This window comes from Trichoplax adhaerens, genomic scaffold (assembly GCF_000150275.1).
Source record: "Trichoplax adhaerens TRIADscaffold_11 genomic scaffold, whole genome shotgun sequence".
NCBI lineage: Eukaryota > Metazoa > Placozoa > Uniplacotomia > Trichoplacea > Trichoplacidae > Trichoplax > Trichoplax adhaerens.
In genome coordinates this window covers 1,462,654-1,476,297 of record NW_002060953.1, presented here as the reverse complement: position 1 = coordinate 1,476,297, position 13,644 = coordinate 1,462,654, and the positions used below count along the sequence as shown (strand labels likewise).

Here is a 13,644-nt window from a genome sequence, read left to right as displayed (position 1 = left end):
AAATTGTGTATAGTTACATCTTACCAGTGCTTACCTGTAACTAATTGGCTGCAACAAATTAGACATGATTTTGCCAGATCTGTTACACCAATATGAAAGACTATCAGAAATTAATAAAACGCTGGTGATGTTTAGCAGCATTGTCGTTGTATCAACAGTATAACCGTATTATTTTACAACTAATTACAGCTAATTCTAGCTATAGAAAGGTAAGTTCTTATCCATTTACTGTTCACCGGAAATATTCAACTATACGAGTAGGATAAAGGAATCTTCCATCTTCTACCGTAACTGCCACTCATTTATTTTTATCCTGCCTATAAGTCTGTACTCGATTCTACACGTACGTGTCCATGGCATGAAATATCTCGTAAATTATATATATCACACAGAAACTAACTTAATAATATCAGAGTTCGATTATTATTTATTGTAGCAGATACAAGTAATTTAGAAATATCAAGATTATATGTTCAACATAAAAATTTATCCTGCAATAGACCAACGTATGCATTAATTCGTTCTTCAAATGGAATCCATAGTACTGTTAGGATTGAAAAAGGATGTACAAATAGCGTTGTGGCTTTGCTATCATCTAGTGGTAGCAAATTAGGAAATAGAAATCATATAAAATTTCTTGCATGCAATAATTGATAGAGAATCAAATTAAGAATGACAAAGATAGCTATTAATACATATAAAAATAATGAACAGATTATAATTATTGGATAATCTCGCTGTTGCTGCGATCCCTGCCATGCCATAATCATGCTGGTATTTGCCATTTTTGATTTATTACAATTGCAAGATTTAAGGGTATATGTATGTACAATATAATAAACTTGTCTGTCAGTAAAAGAACGCTTTCAATATGGCTCAATTTCTTCGATAGGACATGGTAACAATAAGCAATAGTAGCTTAGCCAAACATTGTAGTACCGTAATTTAGTGATCATGAATTTATGAATCACCTAGCTTGTGCTTGTTAAGCTTAGGAAATGGTTTAAAATTTGTCATCTACCAACTACCCAAATCATTATCCACTGAAAATTGAAGTATCTAAATGGCAACCTTACTAACGCCAGTAGAGAGTAGTTACGTATATTCTTAATATAAGGAGGAGGAGGATAATACGAGAACATGGACTTTATACCGCATAATATGACAACTCCATTATGCAACACTATCATTAATTCTACGTATGCAGACAGTACAAGATGATTATCATCCAGCCCAGAATCATCCTCTGCTAAACGTTTTAGACGAAGTAAAGTATCAACGATTAATAGCCAATTGGTAAAAGAAAGTCACTTGTTACAGCGTTATGGGATGATTACTGCTCGCCCTACAATCTTCCTCTGTTTTAAGTCATTTAATGCGGTATTAGCCTCTTGTAAAGAATACTGCTTTGAAATAATTGGATTAATGATCCCCTCTTTGGCCAATTGTAGCAACTCTACCATTTCCCTATAAGTACCTGTGTAAGCGCCTTGAATAATTAAGGTCTTTAGTGGTATTGTCACTAAAGAGATTTCGATAGAACCACCAAATAATCCTACAAGCACTAAATTCCCACGCTTCTTAAGTATGGATAATCCTATCTTTGCCGTCGGAGAGGCGTTAACAAAATCGACAACACTATCGACGCCTTTAGGACAGATGGAGTATATTTTCTGCACTGCATTGCCATCGCTAGAGTTAACAATAAAATCAGCGCCTAAATTCTTTGCTATATTTAATTTTTGATCATCGATATCAACGCAAATGATTTTCGCTTGAGTTGTTGCTTTCGCCAATTGAATGCCCATCAGACCCAGCCCACCAGTACCTATGATGACCAAATATTCTGGAGATCTTACATTCGCTTTCTTGATTGCATTATAGGCAGTTAAACCTGAGCAAGCAAGCGATGTGGCAGCATGGAAATCAACACCAGAAATCTTAGCAAGATATTTATAACTTGGAATAATAACATATTCAGCATAACCACCATTGCAAAAAATGCCAATCGATCTCGGTTTATCGCAAACATTGTCATCGCCCGCTTGACAAATCGGGCATTGACCACAACCAATCCAAGGGAATACAAGAACATTATCCCCAACAGCAAAATCAACTACTTCATCACCCATCTGATGGACACTACCAACAATTTCATGGCCAGGGGTTACTGGATAATGGCCTCCTCTCTCTACAAATTTCATGAATCCTTTTTCACCAAGATCGTAACCACCATCCCATAAGTGCAGATCACTATGGCAAACGCCTACAGAAATCACTTTGATCACAACCTCATCATGAGTGGCTTTAGGCAGTGGGACTTCTTGAAGTTGGAGAGGGGCACCTGCCTCTACAACTTGTGCAGCTTTCATCATTTTCGGCTAGCAAAATGAAATCAATGTAGTTCTAAAATGAGTAAACACAGTAAAATTGTAAGCGATCAAGTCCGCCGATGCTAGATTACTTTGCTGCTGGCTATAACTAAATCTGAATCCAGTATGATATATAAATACATTACTTAGTGTTATTACAAGTTATCACAGCCTGTTATTAAACAGTATTATCCCTATGCTATAATATCTAGCGGTATAGTATAACACTATAGACTTGTTTTTATACAGTTCTTAATTTGCATAATTTAATGCAAAGTGAGCCATTTAGCCAAGTCCATCAAAACCACCTGATGGCATCTTTATCGATAGCTAGTTTAAACTGTTTCTAGTGATGGTTCGCTGTTAAAATGGCCATTAAACCATATCCTCTGGATACGATTTATTCCACGCTACCTTGATATAATTTGGGAAGTAGTTGATTTCTCTACAGAATCATTTTAGGTATTTATTTATCAAGCTAGCTGTAGTTTCTGTATGCTGACAGGAAAACACTGTTGTAGTAGTTGCTTTTGGAAGTACTGTAAAGTATATAGCTTTGTGAGTAGCAAAGCTAATGATCATTAGATCTTGGATCTTGCAAAGCTGTTATGTGTTAAGCTTAAACTTACAGTTAATGGCTGCCAACACAATCAGCAACGACAAGCAGTACAGTAGAGTTATACTGTAGTAATAAAATTACCTGTTGACACAAGCCAGCGCCTTCGTATTAGCACGTTTATTCATAAAACAATTATTAGGAAATGGGTAATGGATGCATTGAGCTACACACTTTGAACTATCAGACAAACGCTTATAACACGATAGCTAATAGTTATTTGATCCTATGTGTATTAATTGGACTTAAAGACACGTAAGCAGATGCAACATTACTACAGCTAAATATTATTAATTCAGTATTGTATAGTTACGAGAGGGGAACGATCACTTAAAGTAGGTTCGTATGCTTTAATAAAGTTCAAATTTCCACCATTAATATAAAAAATTTTGCCAGGACAGGAGAATTCAATTGTGCATGCCTTCCCGAAACCAACGCAAACAGCTCAACTTATTCTAAATTTTTTATTCCATTAAAATTAAGTTAAAAAACTGTAGTCTGACTACTCATATATTATTTCCTATCGATAATTACAAATGAAAGTTATACAGAGCATGATGATAGGCGCTAGCCTTACAATGTTATTACTATTGTCGACCAGCAAGAGTCTTATATACTCATAAAAAGTGGATTCATCATTGAATTAAAATGCAAGGTCATTGGTCCAAGTATATTACACGATAGAAGAAATGACAACTGTATTCAACAATACTACGTTATCATATTGAAATTAGCTACAGTAACTACACTCTAAAATCACTACTATGGATACATACTAGCACACGCATAAATCTTTATTCTCAAGTTTACAATAGTGAGAGGCTAGAAGTTTTTCAATGAATTAAAATTTACAGGTTCCCTGTTTTATATTTTCGACTCAACAGCAATGATATCGACGCGTAGCGCCAACTAGAAATAATAAATTATAATAGGATCAATCACTGATGCTAAATTGAAAATAATCAATCATATTCAATATTATTACAGCCCCGAGTAATACTGTTTGTTTGTACCATGGGCACAATATCTAAATGATGGCAAGAAAGTAATATTCCTCCGTGATAACGTATAGTACATCAGCAAATTGTTGCTATAGGTATGATAATCCCTTTATAATAATCGAGCTTCCGTTTCTAACTTCGGCGTGCTTTCAATTCTGCTAGCTTTCTTTTCTTGTAGCATTCCAAATGGTAGAGCTTAAAAATACATATTGATAATGCATTAGAATTTACATATCAATCCAAATGTTTTCAATATAGAATTTACGGTAGGTTTTCAAATCAGGCAATACCTTATCATTGTTTTGAATAAATTTGCCACAGAAATCCTGAGTAGGTCTTGTAATAATGACATCGAAACAAACGGTACACCTAATTTTTACAATACATTTCATCAGCAAGAAAATAGCCTCTGACAATAACCATAATCATAATGATAACGCATACAGCCCATTGAAGGCGGAATTAAATAAATAAATCATGTCGACACAATTATTACTAGTTAGGGTGATAAGGATTTAGAAAGTAATAAATTAACTTCTAACCGACCTTGGACCTGAATATTTCTCATAGCATTCTCGATGATATCTTTTACCTTCGAATTTGCACCAAAATCCCGAAATTTTCTTCAAAATTTATCAAGAAAAAAAATGTTTCAATTAGTGTGTACGTAAGATCCCAATTGAAATGATTGCAGTACAGATTCTAAGGAATATTGCTGATACATAACATTACTATGAGCTCCGACAGATTGTTATTAACATGTATACAGTACAGTAACTCAAGGATAATAATTTTTATGTTGTGGTCATTCCTTTACCGTAACTAGGGTCAGTCACTGGGTAATTAAAACTAGTTACTTCATAGTAGGTTGAAAATACGAAAAGAGTAATGTTGCGTTCCCACTTGTATACGAGTTACAGTAACTACAAAAGGTCTGACGATAAACTATGCTGGTAGATCTCAATTCGCGAAAAGGTTACCGGTCCTGATGAAAAGTAATCATAGCTTTTTTTATTATCTTATTTAACAGTTCCGCATTGTACATTATCGTATAGTCAGAGGGCCTAAATAACGAAGGCTGAAAAATATTTATAAAATGCACGGATGAGCACTTGTTACCTAGCGATAATTTACAATCATTTGAGAAAAGTGCAATACTCGTCTTCTTTTTTACAAATAACAAAGTTTAAGTTCACTCCTTCTTCCTTAATTCAATGCAATTAATAATAACTGTTTTAAATTTGTTCTCGATAAGCTAAAAATGTTATTAATAGTATAAGTCGAACCTTATCTTCCGCAGGACTTATTTTGTAAAAGCACCAATCGCACTTGGGAACTACGATAGCAATATAAATATTGGGAGTTATAAAAAATCTACTTCATCAAGGAATATATATATACAAACCGTTCATTTCAATTCGTACTGTTACATACTATAGGCTACTAATTGCAAATATACATGCTATTAGTAATTACAGTCTATACAAAAAATCTCAATACTTACATTTTATGTCAAAGTAGCAATCTTGGTGCAAAATATTGCCTTCGGCATCTTCGCAAGCAGCCTTGTCTTCAATCTGAGAGTAACATTTCCAACAACTAACGGTACCGAATACAAGCAAGAAATAAAATAAAATAAATCAATTATTATACATGCCAGTACTAGCCTGTTGTAATCACAAGTTTTTATCATTTATCTCAAAGAATATAACTTGGATATCTTACAGATTATCCGCGTCAGGATTTAATGGGCGCAACCGTATAGAAGCAGCATATTGTCCCTAAAGAAAACAAGTTTGTTGCCATATTTTAAAATCAAATCTATGTACTGTAACTAGCTTCTATTACGAAAAGGATTAACGCATAGCTCTCATGATGCTACGCCTGCTATGTTACCTCAATTGACTTATGGGACTGAAATTCGACTGGATAATGGCTTTTTGCAACAAGACTTTCGAATTCAATTTCAGAATCTAAGGTTAAAGTATTGCATTATGATATCGAACGTCAATTCAAATTATACTCCCAAAACACATACATGAAGGTGGTGCAGAAGGAGCATTCACTACTTCAGAAGAGGATGACTCTGCTATTTTTGCTAGTACATGATAAGAAAATGAGAAAGTGGTATTCATTAAATATGTAATGAAACAATTTTTACAAAAAGCATTCAGTACTTATTTAAAAGTTTCCCAGCAATGGTGATATTACTTTACAAAGTGTATCATAAAATACTCTAATTGAATACTGACCATTCTCTTTCTCTCGCATTCCTTGACCTATTGTAGCACATTCAACATCACATATTAAAATGTACCGAGTTTTGTGTGTACCATTTAAGTCGTAGTGCATTAAGCTATGATGTAACTTCTAGAAAAGAAACTTGAATCAACTAACAAAGTTCTTACTTTCAGTTTTAGAAGCATATCTAGATGCAGCCGCATCGGCTTCAACATAGCGCGATTTTATCCATTCCTCGACATCTTTATCGGATTTTTCATTAAAACTCCTGTAATTTAAAAGATGTTATAATTATTTGGGATGGCCCAATTTCTGTACCCTAAACCGTTTATCAGGATTGTGTATGGGTTCTTAACTCTTAGACATAACTACTGTAATTAGCTTAAATCATTACAATCACTTATGACGATATCGTTTTTCAGGCTAGACTACAATCGAACATGGTGTACTCTGTTACTTATTAATATTTACATAAGTTTTAATCATGATTATTACGCTACTTTCTGTATCATTTTAATCACAAGCCAGATCGTATAATGAGACTATTCTAAAATTTTTTGCAGTTGACAGTATTCAATAACTACGGCATAGACTGTATCGATGAGACCAGATAGTTGAAATCACAAGGTCACTTTGGTAAGAAGCATTATGGTCAAACGACTGGATTTATCCATTCTTACGTCAATTTATTCAATAGTTACCTTATCTCCGTATCAATTTCAGTTTGTATGTGGTCGATTCGGCGTTCTCTAAATAATAGTGTTAACGAGAAGTAATAAAATATTTATTTCATTCTGAAAGGTAGCTTCCAAGAGGAATGTAAACTACCATTGACTGGTGGGTCAACATTTCTACACACCTGACTTGCTTCTCGAGTTCAAATTTTTTCAATAATGCTTCATCAGCTTGTAAACGTGTCTGTTGTTCTCTTTCCTGGCCCATCATGTCGGCTAGTCTATGTTCCGTGCTGATCTCCTTTGCGGTATCCGTTAGGTTTGGTGCTACATCATACCAGTGAGCACTATCGGAAGTAGTGACTGAAAGAGGGAACATCAAATATAAGTTGATGGAGATTGTATTACACAGTGAACGTTATATACGGAGAATGCACTTCAACTTGAAAGTCTCTTGATTGATATTTTAACAGTAAAACATTTGATAAAATGGGAGAGAAATAAGGATCGATGAAATGGATAAATCCGAAGCAAACTGATCGGATAAACTGACAGAAAGGAAAACAGCATGTTTTACTTTCTCTCGCTTGACGGTCTTGGACAGTTTTAAATTCCATTGATACAATAAATCAGACATGATGATCAATTTTAAATGAATCATGACTCTAACAACCTTCACAAAGGTCCCTTTACTTCAGGAAGGACATGGAAGTAAAAGGAAATCATTTCAAGTGTTCAACCTTGCCTTATTATATAATCATGAAAGGAAAGCAATCGGTCATGGAGAACAAGTTGAAGGAAATGGAAAATAATAATCATTGCCATTTCACATGCTTAATGCAGCAGGTCTGAGAATGGATTTGGGGCCGGATTGTGGGGAGAGTAAAAGCTAAACAACATAATGTAGGCATACAGCGTTGACGTTGATGAATTTCTATCTAGGCAATTCCATGGAGAGGGCCATTCCATGGGCTTCACTATTGGGTCTAATTGCATAGTTGATGCCATTTTTCAAGAGAGATTTGGATAGCACTGTGATAGTGTGATGACGTGGTCGCAAGTTGTTGTTTATTCTATTCTCATTTCCACTCGTATGGATTGAGCTACAACATGGGTAGATGGACATTTTAAGTTATAAGCTGCCAGTTTAGTAAGTCTACGCTTTCCAGTGGGTAGACAACTCTATCCTAGTTGGGTTGTCAATAAGTCGACTCGATAGTAAGTACCGATCCTACTTGCGTAAGGTAAAAGCACTCTTGGTGCCCTACTGATGAACATGATTACTTTCATTTATCTCCATCGATAGTGAATCCTAGTGCCTTATTTGATGTCTACTATATCGTATAATGGAGTTGATCGATCACTGTGATAGCAATCGAAGAATAAATTGTCCTAGAATGATGATTCTTGAACGCTAGGCCCTCTTTTCTATCTGTTTTACTACGGTCAAGCCTAATTGTTGTTATTGTTGTTGTCCAAACGGAGTCGAAGGACTATCCACTCCACCTTATAATCAAACCATGTCAAGTCTAAAACATGCATACACTCTACTCGAACCGAGATGGACATTGTATTGCCTATCAAACACGCTAACTATAATTATCATTTCATTACCTGGAGCCTGGAATAACGACTTATCCTGGCGCCAATCGTATTGATATTTGTCAGCCATTTTGCGCTAGATTGGAAGAAGTAATCGCTCCGGCCAAGTCTAGGGACTCGATTAGTCCGGACCGGGACCGGGACAGTATCGATACATAGTACTGTCATTACAGTATCCAGTTTACAGTACTTTATACTGTACACGGAGCCGCTAGTACCAGCATCAATCATTCGCATGATAGTCACAGTATCAGACTCGCTGGGCTGTATCATCATCCTCATTACTGGTTCATTGCAGTCTGCCTGTCCGCGTTTCCGTATCGTACCCTGTCGCTGGTACCGTACCAGCGGTCAAGCATGACCTCATCTCCAAAAATAAAAATGGCAACATGGCTAGTTTATAAACTAAATAAATCCATGGCCTCCTTAATGGACGGCCAATGGAGTAGTTGGAGTATGGAGATCTACGATTTCTTGAATGGAAATGCATCGAGATTAGAGGTAAGTACGGTGGCCTAGAAGATACTGTTCAATAACGATGTGATCAACCACTCTAGTACGGTACGGTATGCAGTAGCGTACTATAGTAGTCATTCTGCTGGAAGAGAAATACTCTTCAAGAACAAATCGCTGTCAACATGGTTGAGTATGAGCCATGAGAGCCGCAGTCATTTTCGACGGCATAGTATCCAAATCAACAGCCTGAGATAGTCTTCGAGGGAAGAAAAATCTCTTACCTCGATGTAAAGAACGGTATGGGTCCATCAAAATACCGCTAAATCATACATTCGTCCGTTAAATTTAGGTCGAAGAACAGTGTATATGCAATGATGTATGCACTCATCTTTCAGACTTAGAATTTGCAATATCATACACCAGAGGAGAGAGAAAACTCCACAGTGTTTCCATGACACATGCTACTTTCTACTACGTGTATTCTATTCATAGAGCTAAAAGAAACCCAACGAGCTTGTCCCTTTTCTGCATCATCGATTCCATCACCACGTCAGCACAGCAGGATCGCCTATCCATTGTCAAGATGGGTGGCAAATGTTTTTCTTCATTGCAAAGGACAACAGCAACGTTTGCATATTTCTAGCCATTTCTATGGTTCTATTGACCTCGATCGTGTCTATACTGTAGAAGAGATGAAGGTGCATCTTATCCATCCATGATAACAAGGTGTAAAAATATTGATGGGTGACTAGCATTGTATTCTTCCAGCTGTTACCCTCATCACAAGTCCTCGATATCAATAGGACATCTGCCCTAATGGCACGCTAGTGCGTCCAGTGTTGGACACATGTGGACATGCCTTTGCATCCTAACCTAGATGGCCGGTTAAAGAAAAGAATCATGCCACGAAGTCCATTTCACAAGGCGCCTAAATCCATGAGATAAAGCAATGACATACGCATGCAGTAGTGAGGTTAAATCACCTGGAACATTGCTGAAATTTAGAGATCAGCTTGAGTCCTAACTCGATAGTAAACACCCCTAGTATACACGTAGGTAGGCTGTAAATGTAACCGCTTGATCAACCTCAACCCTGATTAAAAAAAAAAATATTGAAAAACTACAGTATTGAATTCAAAATAACTGCTGGGTAAAGAAGGACGCTGAATAAATCAATGTTCTTATTAATACATTATTGAATCATCAGCGAGCCAATGTACAGTATTGTGTACAGGCTTAATATGCTGTATACCAATCACAAAAGTGGACAGTTATGCCTCTATCCACCATTAATCACTTGGATATTAAACCTGTTGATGACAACCCACTGTTACGACTATACTTTACCGATATGATATACTAAGCATTGATCTGTAACTTACTGGGGGATCTGTATATATATATATTAAGTAATTTAAAGAAATAGACTAGCGTTAACTAAGGTCCTGTTTGCAACATTTTTCGTGAGCTGTCGTCTCCCGAGTGGACGACTAGTATAACCTACTTTGCTGTTGTGCAATCCTTACATGAATATAAAAGCTATGATCGTGAACTATTAAAATGATTGACTAACGTACCCCAGAATTGGAGGTAATTAATGATAAAACCGTAAAATTAGTTTAATTAACTCTTTTCTTGTTACAAAACCAATTTGTAACACCCACCTACTCGAACTAGAAAAGTGACAATGAATGAGGTGGAGAAATGTTGTAACAGGAGGAATTTACTTTACTAGAACGATGAAAATGTGAACTAAGAAAAGATCTCGGCGCTTCATATCGGAGCCACTAGCTAATAATGTCAATCAAGAATAGTATAAAGAACGAAGCTAATGCTACCCGTCAATTCTTCTTTAAAAAAAGAGATGAGAAAAGAAGTAAATGTTATAAGGCACATTAGATAATCGCTCTGAACTACAATCCATTTACTCAATCATAATTATTCAGATATCATGCGGCTATGAATCAAATTATGGGCATGGCCTTCATTTAAAAACATTCACGCAAAATAATCGATATCATACGTAGAATGTATATCTTACAAAGGTAAATAAAGATTACACTTAATCATTGTGGCTGGTCATAATATGAGTGGATAGTGCCGCAATAGCTAAAACTTGATTGGAACAAGTCAATATCAGCTATGGCAAAATAAAATCGTAATCAGGTGCTACTTACATATTTTAAGTAAATATGTGTAAAATTGAAGATTGCAGCAGACGTTGTTAGCCATTATTTCAAATGGATTACCATGAACTCGTATTTCCAATTAGCTTAACTTCTATAGACGAAAAGCAGGAAAATGCAATATCAATAAATGTTGTTTAGAGCCCGATTGGAATTAGCCTGCAAGCGAGTTATACCCCATATCTAGCAAAACAGGCGCGTACACCGATCATTATTCCCTTAGCCGTAGGCAAATAACTGGAACTATAGCTAATCCAATTTGAACCATTTACTGGCCCTGAAATAACGCTAATCTTGCCACGCAAGAATCACATTCATTCAGTAGCTATCATCCTATATATTTATTGTCTCTTAAGTAATACGATACAATCGTTATATCTTAATTACAAAGTTAACGATAGACCTAAATTCAAGCTATTAAAATTTTAGCCATTCACTGGCCACGAAACAACGCTAATCTTGTCACACGAAAATCATACTAATTTAGTAGTTATCATCATAGATCATAGTAATTGTAATCCTTTAGACTTTCATCTATTTATTATATATTAGGTGATATGATAGAATTGCTATATTCTAATTACAAAATTACTTATCGACTCCAATTCTAGCTAGTAAAATTTTAGCCATTTATTAGCCATGAAATAACATTAGGCATAACGCTAATCATACCACGCGAGAAACACTTTAATTCAGTATTAGCAATAAAATAAGATGAATATATAGTATAACATTAATCAAGTCACCCAAGAATCATATTAATTCAGTAATAATCGTGCTAATTTCAATCCTTCGTAATATACTCGTATCTATTTATTATACCCTCGGTGATATGATACCATCGTTATATCCTAATTACAAAATTACCGATGGAGTCGAATTCTTATTTCATCAAATACAAGCCTATCACACGATTGCATTGAGCAATTCTGACATTAAGCCGTCTTGCACTTGCAATACTAGGCTTTGCATTAATCGAATCTCCACTAATCTGTAACCGCAATCTTATTAATGGAACTATTGAGCCTATTTATGATATGTCTTCATTAGAATTATAATATGAACATTTTTATGTCGCAGCAGAGGAAACAAGCTCATTATTATTATTATAATCAATAGAAGAGGAACATTTACAATCGAACATGCTATTCTAACTGTTATTACCTCATCTAAATGATACCATAAATCCATGATAGTCTTATATTCAAAAATAGCATCTATAAGCGATCGATTCACATTGACGACCAATAACGAATATAACCCGTGAGATACTTTCCTTCCTTGCAAATATCTCACATAACACAACAATTTCGATCATCTACATTAATTTTAAGTTGCAGAATAGACCCACTACCGATATCACAAGACTTTAGAGTGGTTTGATCTTTCAAAATTTTACCTTTAAATCGTAATGTTTGCTGTAAAATAGATATGCCTTCTTTATCTTCAATCCTACCTTTAATATCATAAATTTTATCCATTTCTAAGACTTCCAGTGACAATTGCTTACCCACTGAAAGTCGTATATAAATCTGCAAGATATCTGATGAAAATAATTGCAATTGACAAGGCAATTGCAGTTGACAATCAGCTAATGTCGAGGAATTATTAAGTAGAACGTCATCATGTAATAATCGTTGTTGACGCCAAGGTATGTTTGTTTGTTCTTCAATTAAATGTTTAATTTCTTGAATGGTAGAATCTTCTTTAGCTGGTACACTTAAAGTCTGATCATTTTCCATTTGAACAATAACGGCTTGATTTCGTGATTTCCGACGGTGTATCATGTAGATAGTATCATAATTTTTAAGACCATAGTCATCGACTGTTGTTGAATCCAGCATGACTTTCCCGTTATACGTTAAACGTTGTTTATTTGGCGGCATATTATTATTAATAAACACCACTTCTTTAATGTCAGCGACAGTACTATTCGATTCGATTTCAATAGTTATAGTTTTATCATGATTCATTTTAATATGTAAAGGTATACGACGAGGTAATTTCAATACCATGTTGATAGTATCATTTTCTTGCATTCCATAACAACGTAATGTTTCCGTATCTTTCAATTGCTTATTAGCTAATAGTAATCGTTGTTTTTCCATAGGAATATTAGTTTGTTGATGTAACAGTTCTTTAACATGACAAATGCTTTGATCTAACTCAACATTGAGCGATAGAAACTGCCCCGTAAACAGGTTGCAATTCAATCGAATTTCTTCCTTTGATACTGGTAAATAGCGAATTAAAGCATTATTGGCAATAGAATAAGATGTTAATAATTTTTCGTCATCAAGTTGTTTACCACGATAGATTAGACGTTGTTGTGATGGCGGATTATGTACATGATAATATAACTTCTCCTTTAAATCACGAACAGTATCGTTGGCTTCACCTTGGAGCAACAGTAAATTTCCTGATTGCGATTTAACAACAACTTGCATGTCGATTAATCTGGGCTGAATGGAAGGGTTGTAATTGTGACGTAAATGA

The 13,644-nt window shown here is 35.2% G+C and overlaps 3 protein-coding genes across 3 annotated transcripts; all 3 read right to left on the bottom strand.

The window, feature by feature from the left end:
• Positions 1-1,322: 1,322 nt before the first annotated feature.
• TRIADDRAFT_29716 (uncharacterized protein) lies at positions 1,323-2,372 on the bottom strand (the record flags this gene model as incomplete). Its single annotated transcript, XM_002115490.1, has 2 exons — positions 1,323-2,185; positions 2,219-2,372. The coding sequence occupies 2 exons, from the start codon at positions 2,370-2,372 to the stop codon at positions 1,323-1,325; spliced, it is 1,017 nt and encodes a 338-aa protein (XP_002115526.1).
• A 1,480-nt stretch (positions 2,373-3,852) lies between these two features.
• TRIADDRAFT_59544 (uncharacterized protein) lies at positions 3,853-8,576 on the bottom strand (the record flags this gene model as incomplete). Its single annotated transcript, XM_002115489.1, has 14 exons — positions 3,853-3,897; positions 4,280-4,358; positions 4,532-4,612; positions 4,970-5,067; positions 5,276-5,325; positions 5,494-5,588; positions 5,715-5,770; positions 5,886-5,962; positions 6,028-6,087; positions 6,242-6,268; positions 6,398-6,498; positions 6,932-6,979; positions 7,090-7,267; positions 8,519-8,576. The coding sequence occupies 14 exons, from the start codon at positions 8,574-8,576 to the stop codon at positions 3,853-3,855; spliced, it is 1,053 nt and encodes a 350-aa protein (XP_002115525.1).
• Positions 8,577-12,440: 3,864 nt separating this feature from the next.
• Positions 12,441-13,595, bottom strand: TRIADDRAFT_29688 (uncharacterized protein; the record flags this gene model as incomplete). Its single annotated transcript, XM_002115488.1, has 1 exon — positions 12,441-13,595. The coding sequence occupies one exon, from the start codon at positions 13,593-13,595 to the stop codon at positions 12,441-12,443; it is 1,155 nt and encodes a 384-aa protein (XP_002115524.1).
• Positions 13,596-13,644: the final 49 nt, after the last annotated feature.